At 43.5% G+C, this 19,101-nt stretch overlaps 1 protein-coding gene across 3 annotated transcripts in view; it reads right to left on the bottom strand.

Annotated features, from left to right (window-relative positions):
* MOCOS (molybdenum cofactor sulfurase) overlaps positions 1-19,101 on the bottom strand; it is a 411,109-nt gene that overhangs the window by 163,229 nt on the left and 228,779 nt on the right. For all 3 annotated transcript variants that reach the window (XM_025209241.1, XM_025209242.1, XM_025209243.1), the window contains one exon: positions 6,058-6,134. In XM_025209241.1, the coding sequence (XP_025065026.1) occupies positions 6,058-6,134 (77 nt within the window). The remainder of the gene's footprint in view (positions 1-6,057; positions 6,135-19,101) is intronic.

The following is a 19,101-nucleotide window of genomic DNA, read 5'->3' as shown; positions in this document are numbered from 1 at the left end:
TTGGTATGCTTCCATAGAAATTAACTAACTTTGGAAATTTTTGATAGTAATAGCAGCTATGTAGGAGATGAAAAAATACTGATGGGAAAACAATAAATCCAAAGCACTGGATATAATATTATACAAGTTGTAAGCATTTAGAGAACATTTAGCATAGTGCTTCCCAACCTTTTCCTCAGCATGACTCCATTGAAACAGTGGACATTTTTTGTGACCACAAAATGATGCAGACAAGATCAATGTCCCCTCCCTGCATGGACGGCACGGCTAGAGAGGAGTCTGTCGGGAGTGGGGGGGAGGATGCGGGCTGCCTGCTATGGGCTCAGGGCTCCCTGCCCTACTGCTCTCAATCTGAGGGCCTCCACAGCCCAGCAAGAGGGAGGGCAGCAGGGTGGGGAGCCCTGAGCCCGCAGCAGGCAGCCCACATCCACCCCCACCCCACACAGAAAACTGGGGTGCACATGCCCCCCATGCCCCTCCCCCCAGGAGTGCATGCAGTGGCAGGGAGCCAGCCCCCCTCTCACCACCCAGATAAGCCATTTGTGGCTCCATCCTGCTGCCTCTGCTGGGCCCCACATTCCTGCCCCAGCTCCAAGCCCCATGCAGTGACCCAGCTTGGCAGTGCCCCCCAGCCCCAGCCCTGCCCTATGCCCTCCCTCCCTCACTGTGGGGGTCTCAATCTGCCCTCCCCACCATAGACTTACGTGGAGGAAACTGCACAAGCTGCTTTCCACATCGCCTGGCTGCCATGTGCATGTGTGCATCCTCATGTGCATGTGGCAGCCCCTGCCTGATGGCCCTGCTCCCATTCCCCCCAGCCCCAAGCAGCTCCTTGCAGGCTGGAACTCTGTCAGCCTGTGAGGGGAATGCACCATTTCCCTTTTTTTTTTCTGTGATTTTCATCATAATTGGTCGACCCTGTTGAGTGTCTTCGCAACCTCATTTTTTTTCATTGTGACCCGAAATGGGGCATGACCCTAAGGCTGGGAACTGCTGATCTAGGAATTAACATGATCAAGGTTTACCCAGAGCTGACCCAGTGCACAGCAGTTCTTCAGAGGCATACACGCTGCCCAGCATTGTAGACACCTCTCTACAAGGCATGGTTTGACACTCTCTTGCTCCCTGAATGACCTCTCATTTTGATACCAGTAAACAGAGTCCAAGATGGGTAGGTCATAGGGAAGAATGGGCAGGATGGAGGCTCAAAGGGCTTACTGCTGAGCCTAGTTTTTGTAAGCAGAGATGTGAAAGACATTTTGTCATAGAAAATACGTTGCTAAGCCACCTTCTACATATCAGTGCATCTAAGAGTCATGTTCTACACATCCCCACATCTTCCAATCACTTTTCCAGACTATATATAGGTGTGAATGGCTGGTCTTGATCTAGTCTCTGCAGGATCAAGTCCATGATGGAAAACATTCTACCATGTAGAAGGTAGTAAAGAAAATAAAACTGTCTTGGAATTATTTAGGTTACAGTATGATAGAGGCTAAGTCCCTATCTACATGGAATCACTGGGGAACCACATGTCTTGTAGGCATCACTCAGATGGAAGATTGTCTAGGATAAAAGGTACCTGTCCTGGAACTTGTAGCAGAATTCAATTCCCACTGCAGACTTTCTCTGAGAATTTGAGGAAGTCACTTCATCCCCTTGCTGCAAAACTGGGATAATAGACAGTTTCCTATCATGCTGCTACTATGATCATCAGGCTAATTAAAGGAAAAACTAACAAAATGTCTAAATCCCTTTTGTTCCATAGGCTTTCAAAACACATAATTTTTCTATTTTTCCCCATAAAAAAGGCATGAGTAAGGAAAAAGAAAATGGAAAAAGCACAAAAAAATCCCCATTAAGTTATTTTTCCAATTTTGTTTTAAAATTCTATTTTCACATTTATTTTTTCATTAAAATCTCCACTTCTGAAAAATGTTTTTAAAAAATTAACACGCTCTACAAATTAAGGGATATCACAAAACACAATGATATTAATGAATTAATCAACTTAGTATTATTACTAACATGTATTACCAACATGTATTACCAGAGAGAATCAAGCTATTTTGAGAAGTTATTTCACTGTATAGTTTTGTTATATATCAAATAATGCACCTTACTGTACTAGCAAACTTATTAAGCTGTCCATGGTGTACACTGAAGTATTTCAGCCTCTTGAGGGTAGCAATACACAGCTTCTCTGAACATAAGAGATAACATAGAAGGTCTTGTTATGAGCTTATCCAACCACATTGACAAAGAATATGGTGCTGATACAGTCAAAAGTGGTTTTATTGATGAGGCAAATATAATAATTTACCACACTCCCCATAGAGTAGTATAAATGCATCTGCTTTGCTATTTGAACCAGTTAAACATGGCTATTGATGAGCGCTAAAGATAATAAAGTTTGATGCATCTAAGATACCAGAGACAAATCATGGCACACAGAAAGCTATCTTTTCATTCCCATTTCTATGAAGCAATTTATTCTTGCCTAGAAGCATTATTTTGCATACTACAAAGAAAATTCATGACCAGAACTGACTAATAAACAAGCCAGATGTAGGAAATGATGCCTTCCCCTGGCTATTTTCCTTCAAAAAAATCTACCACCAGAAACAAATGAGCCACTCCAATATTAAAGTGTAAAAGATACTGCAGATAATTTCAGAGAGGCAGACGGGCACACAAACTCCAAGTCATTTTGGTTGCTTTAGCTTTTATCATTGGTACAGTTCAGGAAGCAAATCTGAAGTGAGACTAAAGAATGAAAGGTCTCAAGAGATTGTTCATTCATGCTTTTATATATTTCAGCATCACTTTATTTTGTTACTATAAAGCTTACTTGGACCCAAAAGTGGAGAAAAGTTTTGTTGGGGTTTTTTTTTCTTCTTTCAACATAAGTTATTAACTTATGTTAATAAGTATTATTAACTCTGTAATTACTTATTACACTCTGTAATTACTTATTACACTCTGTAATTTATTTAGGTGAATTAAGTGCTAGCAGAAGACTGAGATGAAAACACAACAGGATGCTACTATGAACTCTCCTTTCCTGTCAGGTCTCTAACCTCATTCCTCCACCATTAACCAAAGTTTACTCCTGAATTCCACTGAGATGCTTCTTCACACCAGAATGAATCTGCTTGTTGCTAACACATTGTATAAAAGCAGTTTACAACAAAAGTATGTACACACCACAGGCTCACCTCTTATCTCTAATCTGCATCACAAAGTAGAAAATCCTTATTTCTCAGGGATTCTGTTAGGCTTCCAGTGGTCAGTGAAAGCTCTGCTATAGGTTTCCATAGGAATGGGACTTTAAAGAGATACCCAAGTCTTCTCACAACACCCCTCCTTTACCAAGACCATAATTAGTTTTTAAGCATGTGGTCAAATCCTGAGTGGTGCTGAACACCTGAAATCTCTGTTGAAGCCAACAGGAAATACAGATGCCTAGTAGGACTGTGTAAAGCTTCGGTTGCTGATTTGATTTGGCTTGATTCGGTGGTCAAATCTCTGAATCCAAATTGAATCAAGAGACCCTTTAATCCCTTTGAATGGAATCTGAACCCTCCAAATCGATACAGGGAGATTTGGCAAGATTTGATGATTCGGACATAGACACAGCTTTAAATGTTTTTTCTACATACCTCAAGGTACCAGGCAGGTTGTGAATGCTGCAATGCTGGGGTGGATGGAGCATCCCATGGGAGCCTGGGGGGCTCCCCAGTGCACTCAGCAGCAGACCCGGAAGTGGAACAGAAGCACTTCCAGTCCACTTCAGGGTCCGCCAGGAAGTGCGCAGGGGTCCCCCCTGTGCCTGCCCCACTCGGCAACTGGTGCATCCTGGGTCTGGGGGGGCACCCAGGGTCTCCCCATGGCCAATCACCGAGCCAGGGGGAACACAGAGGGCTCCCCCCCCCAACACGCTTGGCAGCAGACCTGGAAGTGAACCAGAAGTACTTCTGGTCCACTTCTGGGTCCGCCACCGAGCACACAGCCAGTGGCTCTCTGGACATGGGTTCCTTTTGGGTTAGATGCATGTGTTTGATGCATCTGTGCCTGAAAATAATGAACTAAGTTGGACAAAAGGCTAAGGTTCGGATATTTCATGACAGCTATGCACATACTTGTGTGTGCAATCAGCAAGCAAAAAGCCAGTTTCATGAGGTCAGTGTATTCTTTGTGTGCAAATAAACAATACAAAAGAGCTTTCTCATATATGTGCTCAATAGGAAGATCACTCCCTATATGTAATCTTAGGAATTTTCCAAATAGGCCACTAACCTAATTGCGAAAACATATGCTCTTAGGGTTGTAATACTAGGCCTGATAAGATGCAGTTAGTATAAACAAAGACATATTAAATATCTTGGAGTCAACAATACCCCTTGTACCAACCTAACAAGGAGCTAGTAGTTCTGATACTGTATACTCACACGTTTTCTACAAGGTAGTGCAACTTTAATTTTTGCTAAATATTTCATAGGGGCTCATAGAATGAGGTCTGAAAAGGATCTGAAGGTTCCAGCATTTTCTGGTAGTCCTATTCATACCTCTATTAGGAGCTCTTCAGGCTCCCTAAAAGCGCATACCTCCTGCAGAAAGGAGCAATGTACAAATGTGACCTGCTTTCTAATGTACATTCTCTGCAAAGGCTTTCTGAGTTTCAGGGCTAGGAGAAATCTCATTCCATAAACCAAATAGTGCCATTTACACGTGTCTTTTTATGTGACAGTCCCCCAGAATCAGGGTGGTAGGAATCATTTGACCCCAGCATCCTTTCCTGCCCATGGCAGGGGATCGGACTAGATGGATGATCTGCTTAGGTCCCTTCCAACTTTACCAACTATGAAACTACGAAATTATGAAAGCAGTGGTTAAAAGTGAATATTGTGTCATAGATTATATGAATATAGCTGAGTGGTAGTTTTCAGCAGAAGTTGAAAATACTTTTAATTTTACTGAATTGTGTGCTATCACCATGTAGGTGCATAATTTCTTTGCATATAGTGAACATCTCAGTAAAGTGGGAAGTATGTTTTTCATCCCAGCAGTAGAAGCATATCACTAGTTGGGTAAGACAAAGCTGCAATAATAAAAAAAACAACCCAAACCATCTTATTATGAAGGCATGCACAATTGAATTATATAAGTATTTATGAAAAAATCAAAATGAGACAATTCACTCATCAGATCAGTTTTAAATCATGTCAGCCAAGTAAGCTTTTCATAGCTCTGAATTCACTAATACCTCTCCCAGATCCTGCTTTTTAAAATCCAAGAAGTGATTAGTTAAGAGATGACTAGTACTCAAACCCTTGAATTATTTTCACAGTGGCTTTACAATCATGTGGTTATGGTTTTTTCCTAAGATATATAGCTGTCCAGGAAAAAGGCTATATAAAAAGAGTAGAAGCACAAGATATTTTTCACAATACTTCCATTAAAATACACCACAATGATGCAATCTATTCTGCTGCAAAAAGTAAAAATCATTTGGGAAATTTGCTAGATATATAATAAAAAATATTTACTATATACTGAGTAGTGTTGGGGACTTCGCTAAATTGTTTTTACTGGTTCCCCCACAATTAGCTTTCCCATCCCACACAATAGCTCTTCTGCATCAGGGCAAACACCTTTAAGTCTTTAAGTGCACTAGAAAACCTTATTGCTGATACTACAATTGAAGTCAGCTCAGGTAATTATGACCAACATTTTTTCTACATTTTTCTGTCTATGCATGTAGTGTAAGTTTCACATGTTTGAGCTGCTCAAGACGTTACATGTGTATTTAGGAAAAAGTCCACAGATATTTTTTGTTTACTACAGGTGACCCACAGTGACTTGAAAAAAATCTTATCTGCTAAAATTGAATATACCCAGTCACTCATGTGGTCCTGGTCTCAGACCAGGAAACAGTAGGACAAATCTATCATTGTGAATTAAATTACAGGAGCATAAAATAAGATCAGATACAAGATATGCCCTACAAATTAATTTGGAAAATCACTTTCTGTGCTGGTCACATTTGAGACTGACCTGTAAGTCTTTCCAAAGCATCAAATCCATGTTTCAGTGCAATGATATCAAGAAAGGAAACTGTCCCATCTTCAAATCTAAAGGAAAAGTAAACAAATAAGCACAGTAAACAAATCATGGAGCCACTGTACATGCCTAGAATTGAAATACCTTAACAACATGATTATAAATTTATTTAAAAGAATTTGCTGAGGACAAGATTTTTCCCAGCAGAGATCAGTCTTGAGGGCTAGGGACAGAAGTTGCATATAAACCAGTTTAAGTGATCAAAAACTGGTTTAAACCTGTAACAGAACAGATGTTAAGGGCACATAAACAAGTTTCAAAACAGCTGAAACAGGTTTAAGATAAACCTGGTTGAATACAGACTTAACTGATTTGTGTCTGTGGCAGAGCACAGGGTGTCTCTGCCACTTTAAGGGCCTGGAGCTGGCAGCCTCCAGGTGCCTGATTAGGGCAGCCATTTTGAGGCCTAGGCTGCCTATATAAACAAGGCAGTTTGGCTGCAGGAGGGCAGGCAACAGCATTGCCTGGTTGGAGGGCTGCTGAGAACACCCTGGAGGTAAGGGGGAGCTGCAAGGGGTTGGCAGGAGGCTCCTGGTCCTGGGCATGACCTGAAACTGCCCCCTACTGGGAGTGGGTGGTCTGGTGGGGCTCTCAGTGGCGCGGGAGCCCCCAGTAAATGCCAGGCCAGTGATCACCCCGGTGAAAGGCGGGTCGGGGCACCTTAACCCCTAGCTCCCACCACCGGGTGGGTAACCCTATGTTGGAGGGGCCCAGAGGGCGGACCCCGAGAGAGTGTATGGAGTACAGGGCGTGGTGCTGCGGTTGCCCCTGAGAGGATGGGGAGTAGTGGCACGGTGAGGCCCGAGGATGAGAGAGAAGGGCTAGAGAACCAGCCCGAACGGGAGAGTACCCTCGACTGGCCCATGCTGGGGCCAGGACCAGAGAGGGTCAGAAGGGGCTCAGTGTGATGGCCACATCCCCTGCTCTCCATTCTGCTAGCTGTGACCATGGACTACAAATCCCAGAGGCACTTGGAAGCAGGAAGAAGAAGTGATGAGAAACCCTGCAGAGTCCTGCTGTTGTGATTCTGGACTGCAAATCCTAGAGACCTCAGGGGCAGCAGGAAAAGAAAGTGAACACACAGTTGAGCTGTGTTCAATACATTCTCACTTCAGAGAAAGGACTATTCTTGTTCAAGCTTTTACAAATTCAGTGGCACTACCTTTTTCCCACCCATCCCCTCCTCAGCCTGACAGCCCCCCATCTCTCTCCTCCCAGGCAGAGTATGGGTTGGGGCCTGGCAATGCCCCTTCCGCTCCAGCAGGGAAGGTGGGGAAAGCCATAGAGGAATCCTTTCTTCCCTTTAGCAGTGGCTGTAAGGCATGCTCTAGCACCTCCCAGCTTCTGGCTTGAGCCATTGCAGACATGTGACTGCATTTCCTGAATCAAAAGTCTGTTCACTTGTTTGTTAGTTTAATCTCTGCAAGCTTAGACTAACCTGCAAAGACTGAATCAATTCAGCCTCAGGATTTTTGACTGTCTGTACTTGGCCTTAGTCTTATTGGTCATATTTATACCACCTCTCTGATGGGCCCAAAAACACTGCTGAGAAATAATCTCCATCTTCTCACTCCCACTTCATACGGCTCATGCCCAGCAATTAGGCTAAGCCAATAGCTCAGATGGGTACTGAGTGTATGGTCTGATACCTCGGTTAGTCTTTGTCATGGGAGAACCTGAGACCAGCACTAGGGAAGGTGCTCAAGGTACGTCTGAGCCTATTATTCCCCTAATTGCTAGCTGCCATGACAGGAAGTAGGTAAAGCTTGTTTCTAAGCAGTAGCCCCTGACTCAGAGAGAGGCAATGAATGCATGACCACAGAATCATAGAAATCACAGACCATCAAAAAGTCAGGCTTGAAGGGACCTCAGGAGGTCATCTAATCCAATTCCCTTCTCAGTGAAGGATCATCCCTATAAGAACCATCGTAAACTAGTGATAGTTTGGTGATGATACAGTATTTAGTGGAATTTAGCAGATTCACTGGAATCAGACAGGGGCCATGATGTGAGTGCTTCTGTTATGCCTGTTATGGTAGTTGGAGCTCCAAATATGGTACCAATGCACAAATGCTTCAACTTTAAGAAAGCAGACTGGACAGGCTTTTCTGAACACCTTGACAAAAAGGTGACACACATCAAACCAGTCTTAGATAACTATGACCTTTTTGTGAATCCACTGAGCAAAACCTCCAAGAAGTATATACCAGGATTTACTCCCATGCTAGCAGCTAAATAGAAAAAATACCAGCAAATGTTTCTAATAGATCCTCTCTCAGAAGACACTATTGTGACAGGGACAGCCCGTACTAACAAGCTCCAAGAAGAAAGGCAATGGAAATGGAAATAATTGATCAAAGGAACAGATACTACCCACACTAGCAGGAAAGCATGCTTAACAACCATTTGCAAGCTGAGTACCGACCTGAAGAAAGTACAGCAATATCACAACATCATAGCCACCCAGGTAGTTCACCAGCTTCTACTCAACTGTAAAGATCTGAACAGCCTAAAATATGGTTAGACAGCAAACTGATCCAGAGGAAAATCAATTTAGCATGTCACCTACAATAGATTAACTTGATGCAGGAATAAATCACTTGAAGAATGGCAAAGCAGCTGGACTCAATGGCAGATCAAGATATGATCTTGATCTGGACTTGATGGAGTCCAGATCAAGATCTGGACTCTTGATCTGTCATCGAGTCCAGATCTGATCTGGACTTGATAGCAGATCAAGCACTTTAGATCCTCAACAAAGTTATATGTATTACATCTTTTTAACAATTGCTTATCAACCTTTAGAATCTCTACAGTATGGCAACTCTCCTGTGTAATACTCTATTAAATCCAGGGAAAGATGCCTCTGGCCCAGAGAACTTTAGGCTGTGTCACTTCTGTGCTTTCTTTATAAACTTTACAAATGCCTTATTCTCAATTGTCTTTCACCTCATATCGAACAACATCTAGTACCAGAACAAGCCAGATTCAGACCAGGCAGGTCCTCCTCTATCACCCAGCATATAGAAGATGGATTCAAGAAAGGGATGATAACAGGTGTGTCTGTAGACCTATCAGTGGCATATGACAGACAACCACCAAAACATGCTTGCTAAATTCTACAATATGACATATGACTACCACCTAGCACAGGTCATCCAATCTCATTTGGAGACCAGGCATTTTTACGTAGAACTGTGAAAGAAATGGAGCTACTGGAGATGACAACAAAATGGCCTCTCACTTGGTGGCATGATAGCACCAATCCTTTTTAACATATACCAATACCCAACTCATACAGAGTAATATGAGGAGTGTCATATATGCTAATGATCATGTTGCAAGAGAAGGACTTCACCATTGTTGAGAACAGGCTAACATTGCACTGAGCAACCTCTCAGATTACTACAATAAGAATAAGATTCCTACCAACCCAACCACAACCCAGATCATAGCTTTTCACCTAAACCATGGAGAAGTCAAGTGGAAATTAAACATCACCTGGGATGGAATCCCACTGACCAATCAACTGAACCCTATGTACTTGGATGTTACAGTGGACTGAACACTTACCTTCAAAGCACATATAGAGAAGATGAAAGGGAAAGTCAGCACCTGCAACAATATATTTTGAAAGCTGGTCACCTCAAAGTGGGCAGTGAATCCAGCTATAATATGAACACTGGTATTACCTTGTTTTACTCCACTGCAGAATATGCATGTCCACTATGGGAACAATCACTTCATGGCAAGAAGCTAGGCCCAGTTCTAAATGACAGCTGTCATAGGATGTCTAAAGCTAACACTGAAGGACAGCCTGTACTTACTGGATGGCACTGCACCACCTCATATCAGAAGAAAGGTAGTGAGCCATAAAGAAAGATCAAGGCAGATGGAATACCCCAGGAATGCACTTTATGGTCACATGTGAAAGAGTTTTGTGACCAGTGTTGCACTGTTGGACATGATGGCTAACAGGGCACAACTGAGGTTATGGAAGGAAAGGCTATGCACACTCAGGTGATCTGAAATGGACCTGGAGACCCAGGAAGACCTTCTCAGAGAGGCTGACCTAGACTGGCCAACATGGTAATGCCTGAACCACCTGTGCATGCAAACTGGAAGATCAAAAACAAACAGGATCAAATGGGGCTACTCTAATGACATGAATATATGCAAGTGCAATGAACTGCAGACTAAAAAGCACCTGCTTGTTTGCTGACTCCTTGGTGAGTCCTATGTGAAGACGGACCTCACAGCAGCAATGGAAAGTTATTGCTTGTGCACAATTCAGGAAAATCATCTATTTTAATGACATGGAAACGAAAAGAAGAAAAAGGGGTAGATGAGTGCCATGGGGCCAGTTTGAAGGCTGGATTCTGCAGGTGGGGTTGGTTTATGTGGTTAGTGGTTGGTGTGTAGATCTGATGTGCAGGTCAGGCCAGCATGCCAGGTTGCCCCTATGGATTAACCCAGTCCATAGGGGCAACCTTGCATGCTGGCTTGCCCTGCACATCAGATCTAACTACTGGCTGTGACTGTGCACCAGATCTGGCCATGGCCCACCCCTGCACACTGGCACACAGGGCCATGTTATCCAGTCCACAGGGCTCCTCACAGGTCTGGAAATTTAGTGGCAGGGAATGGTGGAGACCTTAATTGCCTCAACAATTAATGCTGCCATGGTGACCCTACAGCCAAATTTCTGGTCCTATGAGGAGCCCCACAGGGTGGATGACATGGCTAACCTATTATTAAAAACAGTGGTAGCAACTCTCATATACAACTACTAGGCCTAATGTTTGAAACATCAAAAATATCCTTTTATGTGCTATAGGTAAAGCCAAATGAAGAGGGCATGGTCACTATTTTGACATGGCAAGAACAGGAAGTAGTAAAATACACTCAAGAGAACCAGGGAAGAGGACCATGCTCCAAATCCTTTCCACTACAGAGGAGGGTATAACCCCCCGTGGTTCATACCAATCTGAACATGGGGTAAAAGTCCTTCCTGATCTCAAATGGGGCAATCATTCTGACCTGAAGACAAGGCGCAAGAGCCTCTGGGTTTAAGTCCCAACAGAAGCATCTGCATGCCCTAGTCAAAATGCACAGCTTTGGCTGTGGCCAATACCCTATGCTTCTGAGAGAGGCAAAAAAAAGTCCGGATGCCATATTCTGCAAGCTAGTTTTTCACATCAACTGTGTGTTTATGCAAGGCGAGGGTAAAAGACCCTGTATATCTGCTTAACTCCTACCCCAAAGAAGTGATTCAGCAGCACTGATAAAACTTTCACTTCCCAAAAATACAGCCAGTGCCACAGAGCAGACTAGTAACGAATTCCTTTCCTTCTTTGAAGCAAGCAAGAAAATATAATCAAGATTCCATCCTTGTATGCATTCTAAAAATGAAATATTAGTAAACCATAAAATGGAGTTCATTAGACATGCCAAGAGGGAAGGTCAAGAATGTCTGTTCTCGCTGTCTGGTAACAAAAGGAGACAACCAACAAAACTGAAAGGGAACAAATTCAAAACTAAGTAAATACTTTTTCCCACAACATGTAATAACACTGTAGAAGTTCTAGCCATAGGATTTGTTCAGGGCAAGAATTTAGCAAGATTCTGGGAAGTATTGGATGTTTATGTTGATTATTCAGAGGAATAATTGTTAATGATAACAACAAGTATATTGGACAGGAGATAAAACCTCATGCTTCAGGGTATCAACCTTTGAAAAGTCATACTCCCACTGGAGACAAGTCATCCCTCAGGCAGACAGCCACTGGTTGCTGTGTTTGCAAGAAGCCAGGTTTGCCCCAAATACAGCAGTCATGCTTTCTGGAAAGCTAATCATTTTTGTTGAACTCCCCTGGACTCTATCCAATTTGTTCACCCTTTCTTGAAGTGCGGTGCCTAAAACTGGATACAGTACTCCAGGTGAGGCCTTACCAGCGCTGAAAAATGTAGGACTCAGTTCCTGTGACCTTGAATATGACATTTTTGTAATACATCTTAGTATGCTATTATCTTTTTTTGTAACAATATTATATTGTTGACTCATTCAGCTTGCACAGTAATCCAATATAATACCCAGACCCTTTGTTACAGTACTGCAGCCTAGCCAGTCATTTTATTTATGTATATTTGATTGTAACTTCCTCCATGTAATACTTTGCATTTGTCCTTATTGCATTTCATCCTCATTTTCATTAACCATTTTTCCAGCTGATCAAGTTAATTGTAAATCTTTATCCTGTCTGCTAAGGTGCCTGCTACCCTACCCTATCTGATGTTTTCCCAAACTAAGTGTGCACTCAGTTTCAGACTCCAATGTTGGATGCCACTGGCCGTCGGGCAGCCCCCCTGGTGAAAACCTCACTTGATACCTCCTCTCCCAATTTGAAACCCAGCGTTAATGACCATTCTTTGAGTATGATTATCCAACCAGTTATGGACCCATCTTATAGTAGATTTATCTATGCTATACTGCTTTATCTAGGCTATACTTCCTTAGCTTACTTACAAGAATATTGTGGGAAACAGTACCAGAAGCCTTTCTGAAATTGAGTTATATCACCCCTTCCACAAAGCCCATCATCTCGTCATAGAAGGAAATCACTTTGATTAGGCATGTGTAGTTTGTATAACTTCTTTATTGCCTGCTTTCTTATTAAATATATCATGTTTAAAATACAGGGAAAATGTTTTAATTGCCACAATCAAAGATGTACCATTAAAAAGGCAATATAAGGTTTTAAAAGATATCTGACAAACTATGTATTTTTAAGTAAAAGAAATCGTAATAGAATGGCATTGTAGTTCTCACACTTCTCCAGAAACATTCGTAGAATTTTTTTAACTTATCTTTTTTTCCACTTTTCCACAGCTATCAACGAATTTGAACAATGCAAGTGACACTGACAGGAGAAACACATGACAAATATATAATACTTCAAAAAGACATTCAGTGTAGCCCCAGATTAAAGACTAATGTAGAAGATTAGTGAGTACTGTCTGGATAGTAAAGTGCTCAATTGAGTAAAATAATTGTCTGGATAAAAAGCCAGAGAATGGTAGTAAATAATTGCAGATTAAGTGGGAGGAGATAAGTGGTGGATTGCCACAGGCTAACAGATTTTTAAGGCCAGAAGGTCAATCATCATCTAGACTGACAACACTGATTGAAGAACCTCATTCAGTATTTTTTTTTAATCAAACCTAATAACACTTAAAACTTAAGTTTTTAGTTTTTTTCATGAAGAGCCAATGGCAAGTCTTGTTTGTAACAGTGGCAGAAAAAAAGAAGTTACCCCCCGGTAATTGGAGTTCTTTGGGATGGTCCAAATGCATATGCACCACAGCACTCAAACTTGGAGTCTCTTTGCTTTACCATTACCCAAACAATATGCCATAGCTTCACCTCTCCTTGTGCTCTGCATAGAAGGATAAAGGATGGATGGCGCAGGAGATTGTTCCCTGCTTCTGGGAATTGCCTGGTGCCAGGGCGAGCTCTGCCCCCAGAGCTCACCCTGCAAGGGACAACGTCCCCCTGCCCCAGCAGTAGGGAGCTCCCAGCCCCCACTTGGTCTGCAGTCCCACATACTGTACATTCAACTGTTCTCTGAGCTGCAAAAGAGCAGCACAGGGTCACCAGAGGTAAAAAAAAATACCCAGGGGTAAAAACTACCCCACACAAAATAAAAGCAGAGTGGCACATGTGGCAGCAGTGCACACCACTCAAACCACAGCCTGGCTGCCCGGAGCTATGCTCCGACTGTCAGCCAGCCTCCAAGTGGCAGGATTATTGCTGCTGCAGCCCCAGGAACCCCTCACAGCCCCAGGAAGCCCTCATGACCCCAGGTAAGAATGCTGGGGTCAGCCCAGTGCTGGCTGCAGCCTCCCCTTCCCCACCTGTGGTAACCTGCTGCATGCCAGAGGGTGCTTGGCACAGGTGTTCCCCAGGGAAAACTAGTGGAGCCACAAGGTGTGTCACCACTAGTTGTGCCTGCGGAATCAAATGTCCATGCCCCTGTGGACATGGCGAAGATGTCCAGATAGAGACTGATCTCTCTCCAGTGGCAGGGGAAGGCTGAGGGCCCATTATGAAAAAGGCAACCATATAAAACAGACAGAAGCCCTGCAGCCATTGTATTATATTGACAGAAATCTAGCTGGGAGCACTAGTGGCCCCAGATGGTCCTGTTTTAGTGTCTCTGGGCTCTTGAGACAGATCCATGAATTAAGTGCAATTGTGCTAGATGTCAGAGCAGGGAATCTAACAAGTTAGTATTTAAAGGTGAAGGCCAAGGCTGCAGGCCCAATACTAGAACCATGTGCAGGATGATAGGGCGAATAGGGCTGGTTGTGGAAGTATTGTATTGGTAGTACCACCCTTTCTGCAGAGTATAGCTGAGAACTCATCATTACACATCGTGGAACTGGGACTAGCGACCTGGATCAAGGATAAAAAGAAGTCCTTTTTTAAATACATAGGGGGTAAAAAGAAGGTACTGGGTAACATAGGGTCTCTGCAGGATACACTAGGAAATCTGGTGGTCACACCAGACAACAAAGTTAACCTCTTTAACAGTTTCTTTGTCTCCATCTTTTGAGCAGGGACCAGGGGGCATCCCTCCCACTGGGATCCCTGATGGACCCAGGGGAGGTGCTGCCAGGCCCAGGGTCAGTGAGGACCTAGTCGGGGAACTTCTGGTGGGTCTAGACGTGTTCAAGTCAGCAGGTCCTGATGATCTCCACCCCAGAGTGCTGAGGGAATTAGCAGAGGTCATTGTGGCCTCTGCCCGGAGCAGCTTTACGAGCACTCGTGGTGCTCTGGCGAGGTGCCAGAGGACTGGAAAAGGGCCAATATGGTCCCTATTTTCAAAAAAGGGAGGAAGGAGGACCCAGGAAACTACAGGCCCGTTAGTCTTACCTCGGTCCTGGGGAAGCTCTTTGAGAAAATTATCCAGGAGTACATCTGCGAGGGACCAGCAGGGGAGATCATGCTTAGGGGCAACCAACATGAGTTCATTCGAGGCAGGTCCTGTCAAAGCAACCTGGTAGCCTTCTACGACCAGGTCACAAAATCCTTAGACACAGGTGTCACGGTGGACGTAGTCTTTCTGGACTTTAGGAAGGCCTTCAACACTGTCTCTCACCCCATTCTCATTAAGAAATTAGGCGACTGTGGTGCTGAAGTCTACATAGTCAGATGGGTCGCAAATTAGCTGGAGGGCCACACCCAGAGAGTGGTGGTGGATGGGTCTTTTTCAACCTGGAGGGATGTGTGCAGTGGGGTCCCCCAGGACTTGGTCCTCAGACCTGCACTGTTCAACATCTTCATCAGCGACTTGGATGAGGGGGTGAAAAGCACCTTGTTCAAATTCGCAGATGACACTAAGATGTGGGGAGAAGTGGGCACGCTGCAGGAGAGGGACAGGCTGCAACTAGATCTAAACAAGTTACCGGGGTGGGTGGATGAGAACAGGATGGGATTCAATACTGACAAGTGCAAGGTATTGCACCTGGGGAGGAAAAACCAGCAGCATACCTACAGGCTGGGGAGCTCCCTTCTCATCAGCACAGAGGCAGAAAAGGATCTTGGTGTCATTATTGATTCCAAAATGAACATGGGCCACCAATGTGTGGATGCAGTCAGCAAGGCTAACCGCACCTTGTCATCCATCCATAGATGCATCACGAGCAGGTTCAAGGAGGTGATCCTCCCTCTCTATGAGATACTGGTCAGGCTGCAGTTGGAGTAGTGCATACAGTTCTGGGTGCCACACTTCAGGAGGGATGTGGACAATATGGAGAGGGTCCAGAGGAGAGACACTCGCATGATCAGGGGGCAGCAAATCAGGCCGTACGAGCGGAGGCTATGGGACCTGAACCTGTTCAGCCTCCACAAGAGAAGGCTCAGAGGGGATTCTGGTGGCCATTTACAAACTGGCTAAGGGGGACCAGCAGGCTATGGGAGAGTCCCTGTTCCCCCAAGCACTACCGGGGGGTAATGAGGAATAATGGAGATAAGTTGACCAAGAGTAGATTCAGACTAGATATCAGGAGGCACTATTTCACAGTCAAGGCAACTAGGATCTGGAACCAACTTCCAAGGGAAGTGGTACTTGCTCCTACCCTGGGGGTCTTCAAAAGGAGGCTAGATAATCTAGCCGGGATCATTTGACCCCAGCATTCTTTCTTGCCTGTGGCAGGGGGTCAGACTTGATGATCTGCTCAGGTCCTTTCCAATCCTACCAACTATGAAACAGGGATCATGCCAAGGATTGCCATTTACTCTGCCTGGGAGAAAGCCAAGACCAGGGATCCCAAAGTTAGAGTGGAAATGATCACAGGAGTTAACTGACTAATCTTGTACAGAGGGATGATCAAGGAATGCCAGAGGTATGTATACCCAGATTTCTTTGGATCTGACTGAGGACAAGACATGAAGCCAGATAACTGTGCTGGAACACTGGTGCGAAATCTCTATAAGGTTCACTGGCAACTGTATTGGGCCAGAAAGTCTCAGAGGGTTTACAGGCTTCAATGGCATCCTCACAGGCCTGGAGAGCACAAAGTGATAGCAAATTCAGATCTCCCTTGTGCAAACCAAACTGTTGAAAGTCCCACCAGAGGTAAGGACATATGCAGTCTTGCTGATGAAATGGTACTGAAAAGCACATAGTTTTGAGCCATATCTTGAGACCCAGAAAGACTCAATGTCTGTTCTCATTCTCCTTTCTGGTGATGGTTGTAAAAATGTAAATGTATGTTGAGAGTTTCCTGGAGACATGGGATCCTATGAGTTAATATAGGTCCTTAGAGTGTCTATATTGGCACAGGTAGACATGGCACTATCAAAGGATTGACTTGTCTTAAATCCCAGTATTGGGGGAGAAGGTTGGTTTGGCTGTTTAATAAAACAGGTACAGGAATAGAGAGATCGAAGAAGAGGCAAAACCTCACCAAATTACTTTGAGCCTGTGTTGTACACCTCAAATAACCAAGCCATAGTGTCTTTCATTGTTAGCCATGGCAGTGAGAAGACCTGGAAAGCAGGAAGTGCACGCTTCTCTTTATCCTATTGGCACTGAGCAGAAGACGAGGGCAGTGCATATGGGCACTGTTCAGGCAAAATGTCTCCAAGTCCAAGGCCTATGGCAGTTGCACACCCAACTTTAGGATGTGTGTACTTACAACTGCTTGAATGCTGTATGCTGATGACCTGAAAAGGGGGCCACACATGGAGAACACATATTGCTTATGACTAGAAACAGGAGTGCACCAGTGCACAAACAGATTATTATTAGTACCAAGGAACTGCAGAAAAAAAGTGAGTGCAGAAACAGGGTGATTTTGAAAATATACACAGGAAAGTACTAAAGATTTAGCTGAAGCTGAAAGAAATGGCACAGTGGGTTAAGTCCCAGATAGCCACAGAGTAGAGGCTGAAGAAAGGATCAGTGAGAGCAAGATGACAGAAATATACTATATTCAGCTCATTAGCCAGCCATAGCAAATACAACACTAGGAATGTGTCAATATTAAAGAAACAGAGCAGAAATGCTGTAATGGTACAAAATGCCTAGGAGCAATCCAGGAGCACCCTATTAGCTGGAACAACAAACCATTAGAAAAGGTAATAAAGAGGGCGAAGATGCTAAAAAAAGGCCTCAGAGTCAAACTAGAATGAAAGAGAAGTTAAAACAATTACAGGGACATTCATTAAGCAGGATTTATCAAGCAGGAGACTGCAGTATATCAAATTCTTAGCAACTTACATATATAAAGGCTACAGTCTTTTAGAGTATAAAAAGGTATATGATTGAGTGCATATGGATTTAGGAATATTTTCCTTCTCAGAAAAGTTAAAAAAACCAACCATAACTGTTTAAAGAAAAACATTATTTTGCTATAAAGATAAGACAAATCAAGGCAACAGCCTATATAATCTGTGTTGTTTTGACAGCAGCTAGCTAAACACTTTGTTTCTTATTCATTCTTTTTATAAAAATATTATTACAGGTTTTATTTCAAAGACAGAAAACTATAAATTTGTTTCTTCCCTCAACAATATATCTGAATCAAGGGCTCACTACCAAGGCCCTTCTCTTTTCCTTTGTTCTTGACTCAGATGAATAAATCCAAAAAACATAGCAGCCTCATCAGGTGACTGAAAATGGATGTGCAAATACTACAGAGATGAAGTCATTATAACGTGATGATATATTAAATCAAACTCACAGGCCAAGGTATGGAGAAAGAGGAGGGACTCCATATATATTATAAGTGTAGCATACAATATCATTTGCAATGCACCTTTCGTATTTTATGGACAAGATCCTATACTACCTATTAGGCATAGAACTATAGAAAATTAGGGTTGGAAGGGACCTCAGGAAGTCATCTAGTCCAACCCCCTGCTCAGAGCAGGACCATCCCCAGCTAAATCATCCCAGCCAAGGCTTTGTCTTGCCAGGTCTTAAAAACCTCCATGGATGGAGATTCCACAACTTCTCTGGGTAACCTGGTCAAGTGCTTTACTACTCTCCTAGTGAGAAAATTATTCCTAATATCTAACCAAAACTTCCTTTGCTGCAACTTGAGACCATTGCTCCTTGTTCTGTCATCTGCCAACGCTGAAAACAGTCTAACTCCATCCTCTTTGGAACCACCCTCAGATAGTTGAAGTCTGCTATTAAATCCCCTCAGTCCTCTCTTCTGTAGACTAAATAAGGCCAGTTCCCTCAGCCTCTCCTCAGAAGTCAAGTGCTCCAACCCCCTCATAATTTTTGTTGCACTCTGCTGGACTCTCTCCAATTTGTCTATATCCTTTCTGTCATGGGGGGCCCAAAACTGAATACAGTAATTCACATGTGGCCTCACCAATGCTGAATAGAGGGGAATAATCACTTCCCTTGATCTGCTGGCAACATACCTACCAATGCAGCTCAGTATGCCATTAGCCTTCTT

Source organism: Alligator sinensis, unplaced genomic scaffold (genome assembly GCF_000455745.1).
Source record: "Alligator sinensis unplaced genomic scaffold, ASM45574v1 scaffold823_1, whole genome shotgun sequence".
NCBI classification, from domain to species: domain Eukaryota; kingdom Metazoa; phylum Chordata; order Crocodylia; family Alligatoridae; genus Alligator; species Alligator sinensis.
Note: the sequence above shows the minus strand (reverse complement) of the source record. Positions and strands in the feature narration are given on the sequence as shown.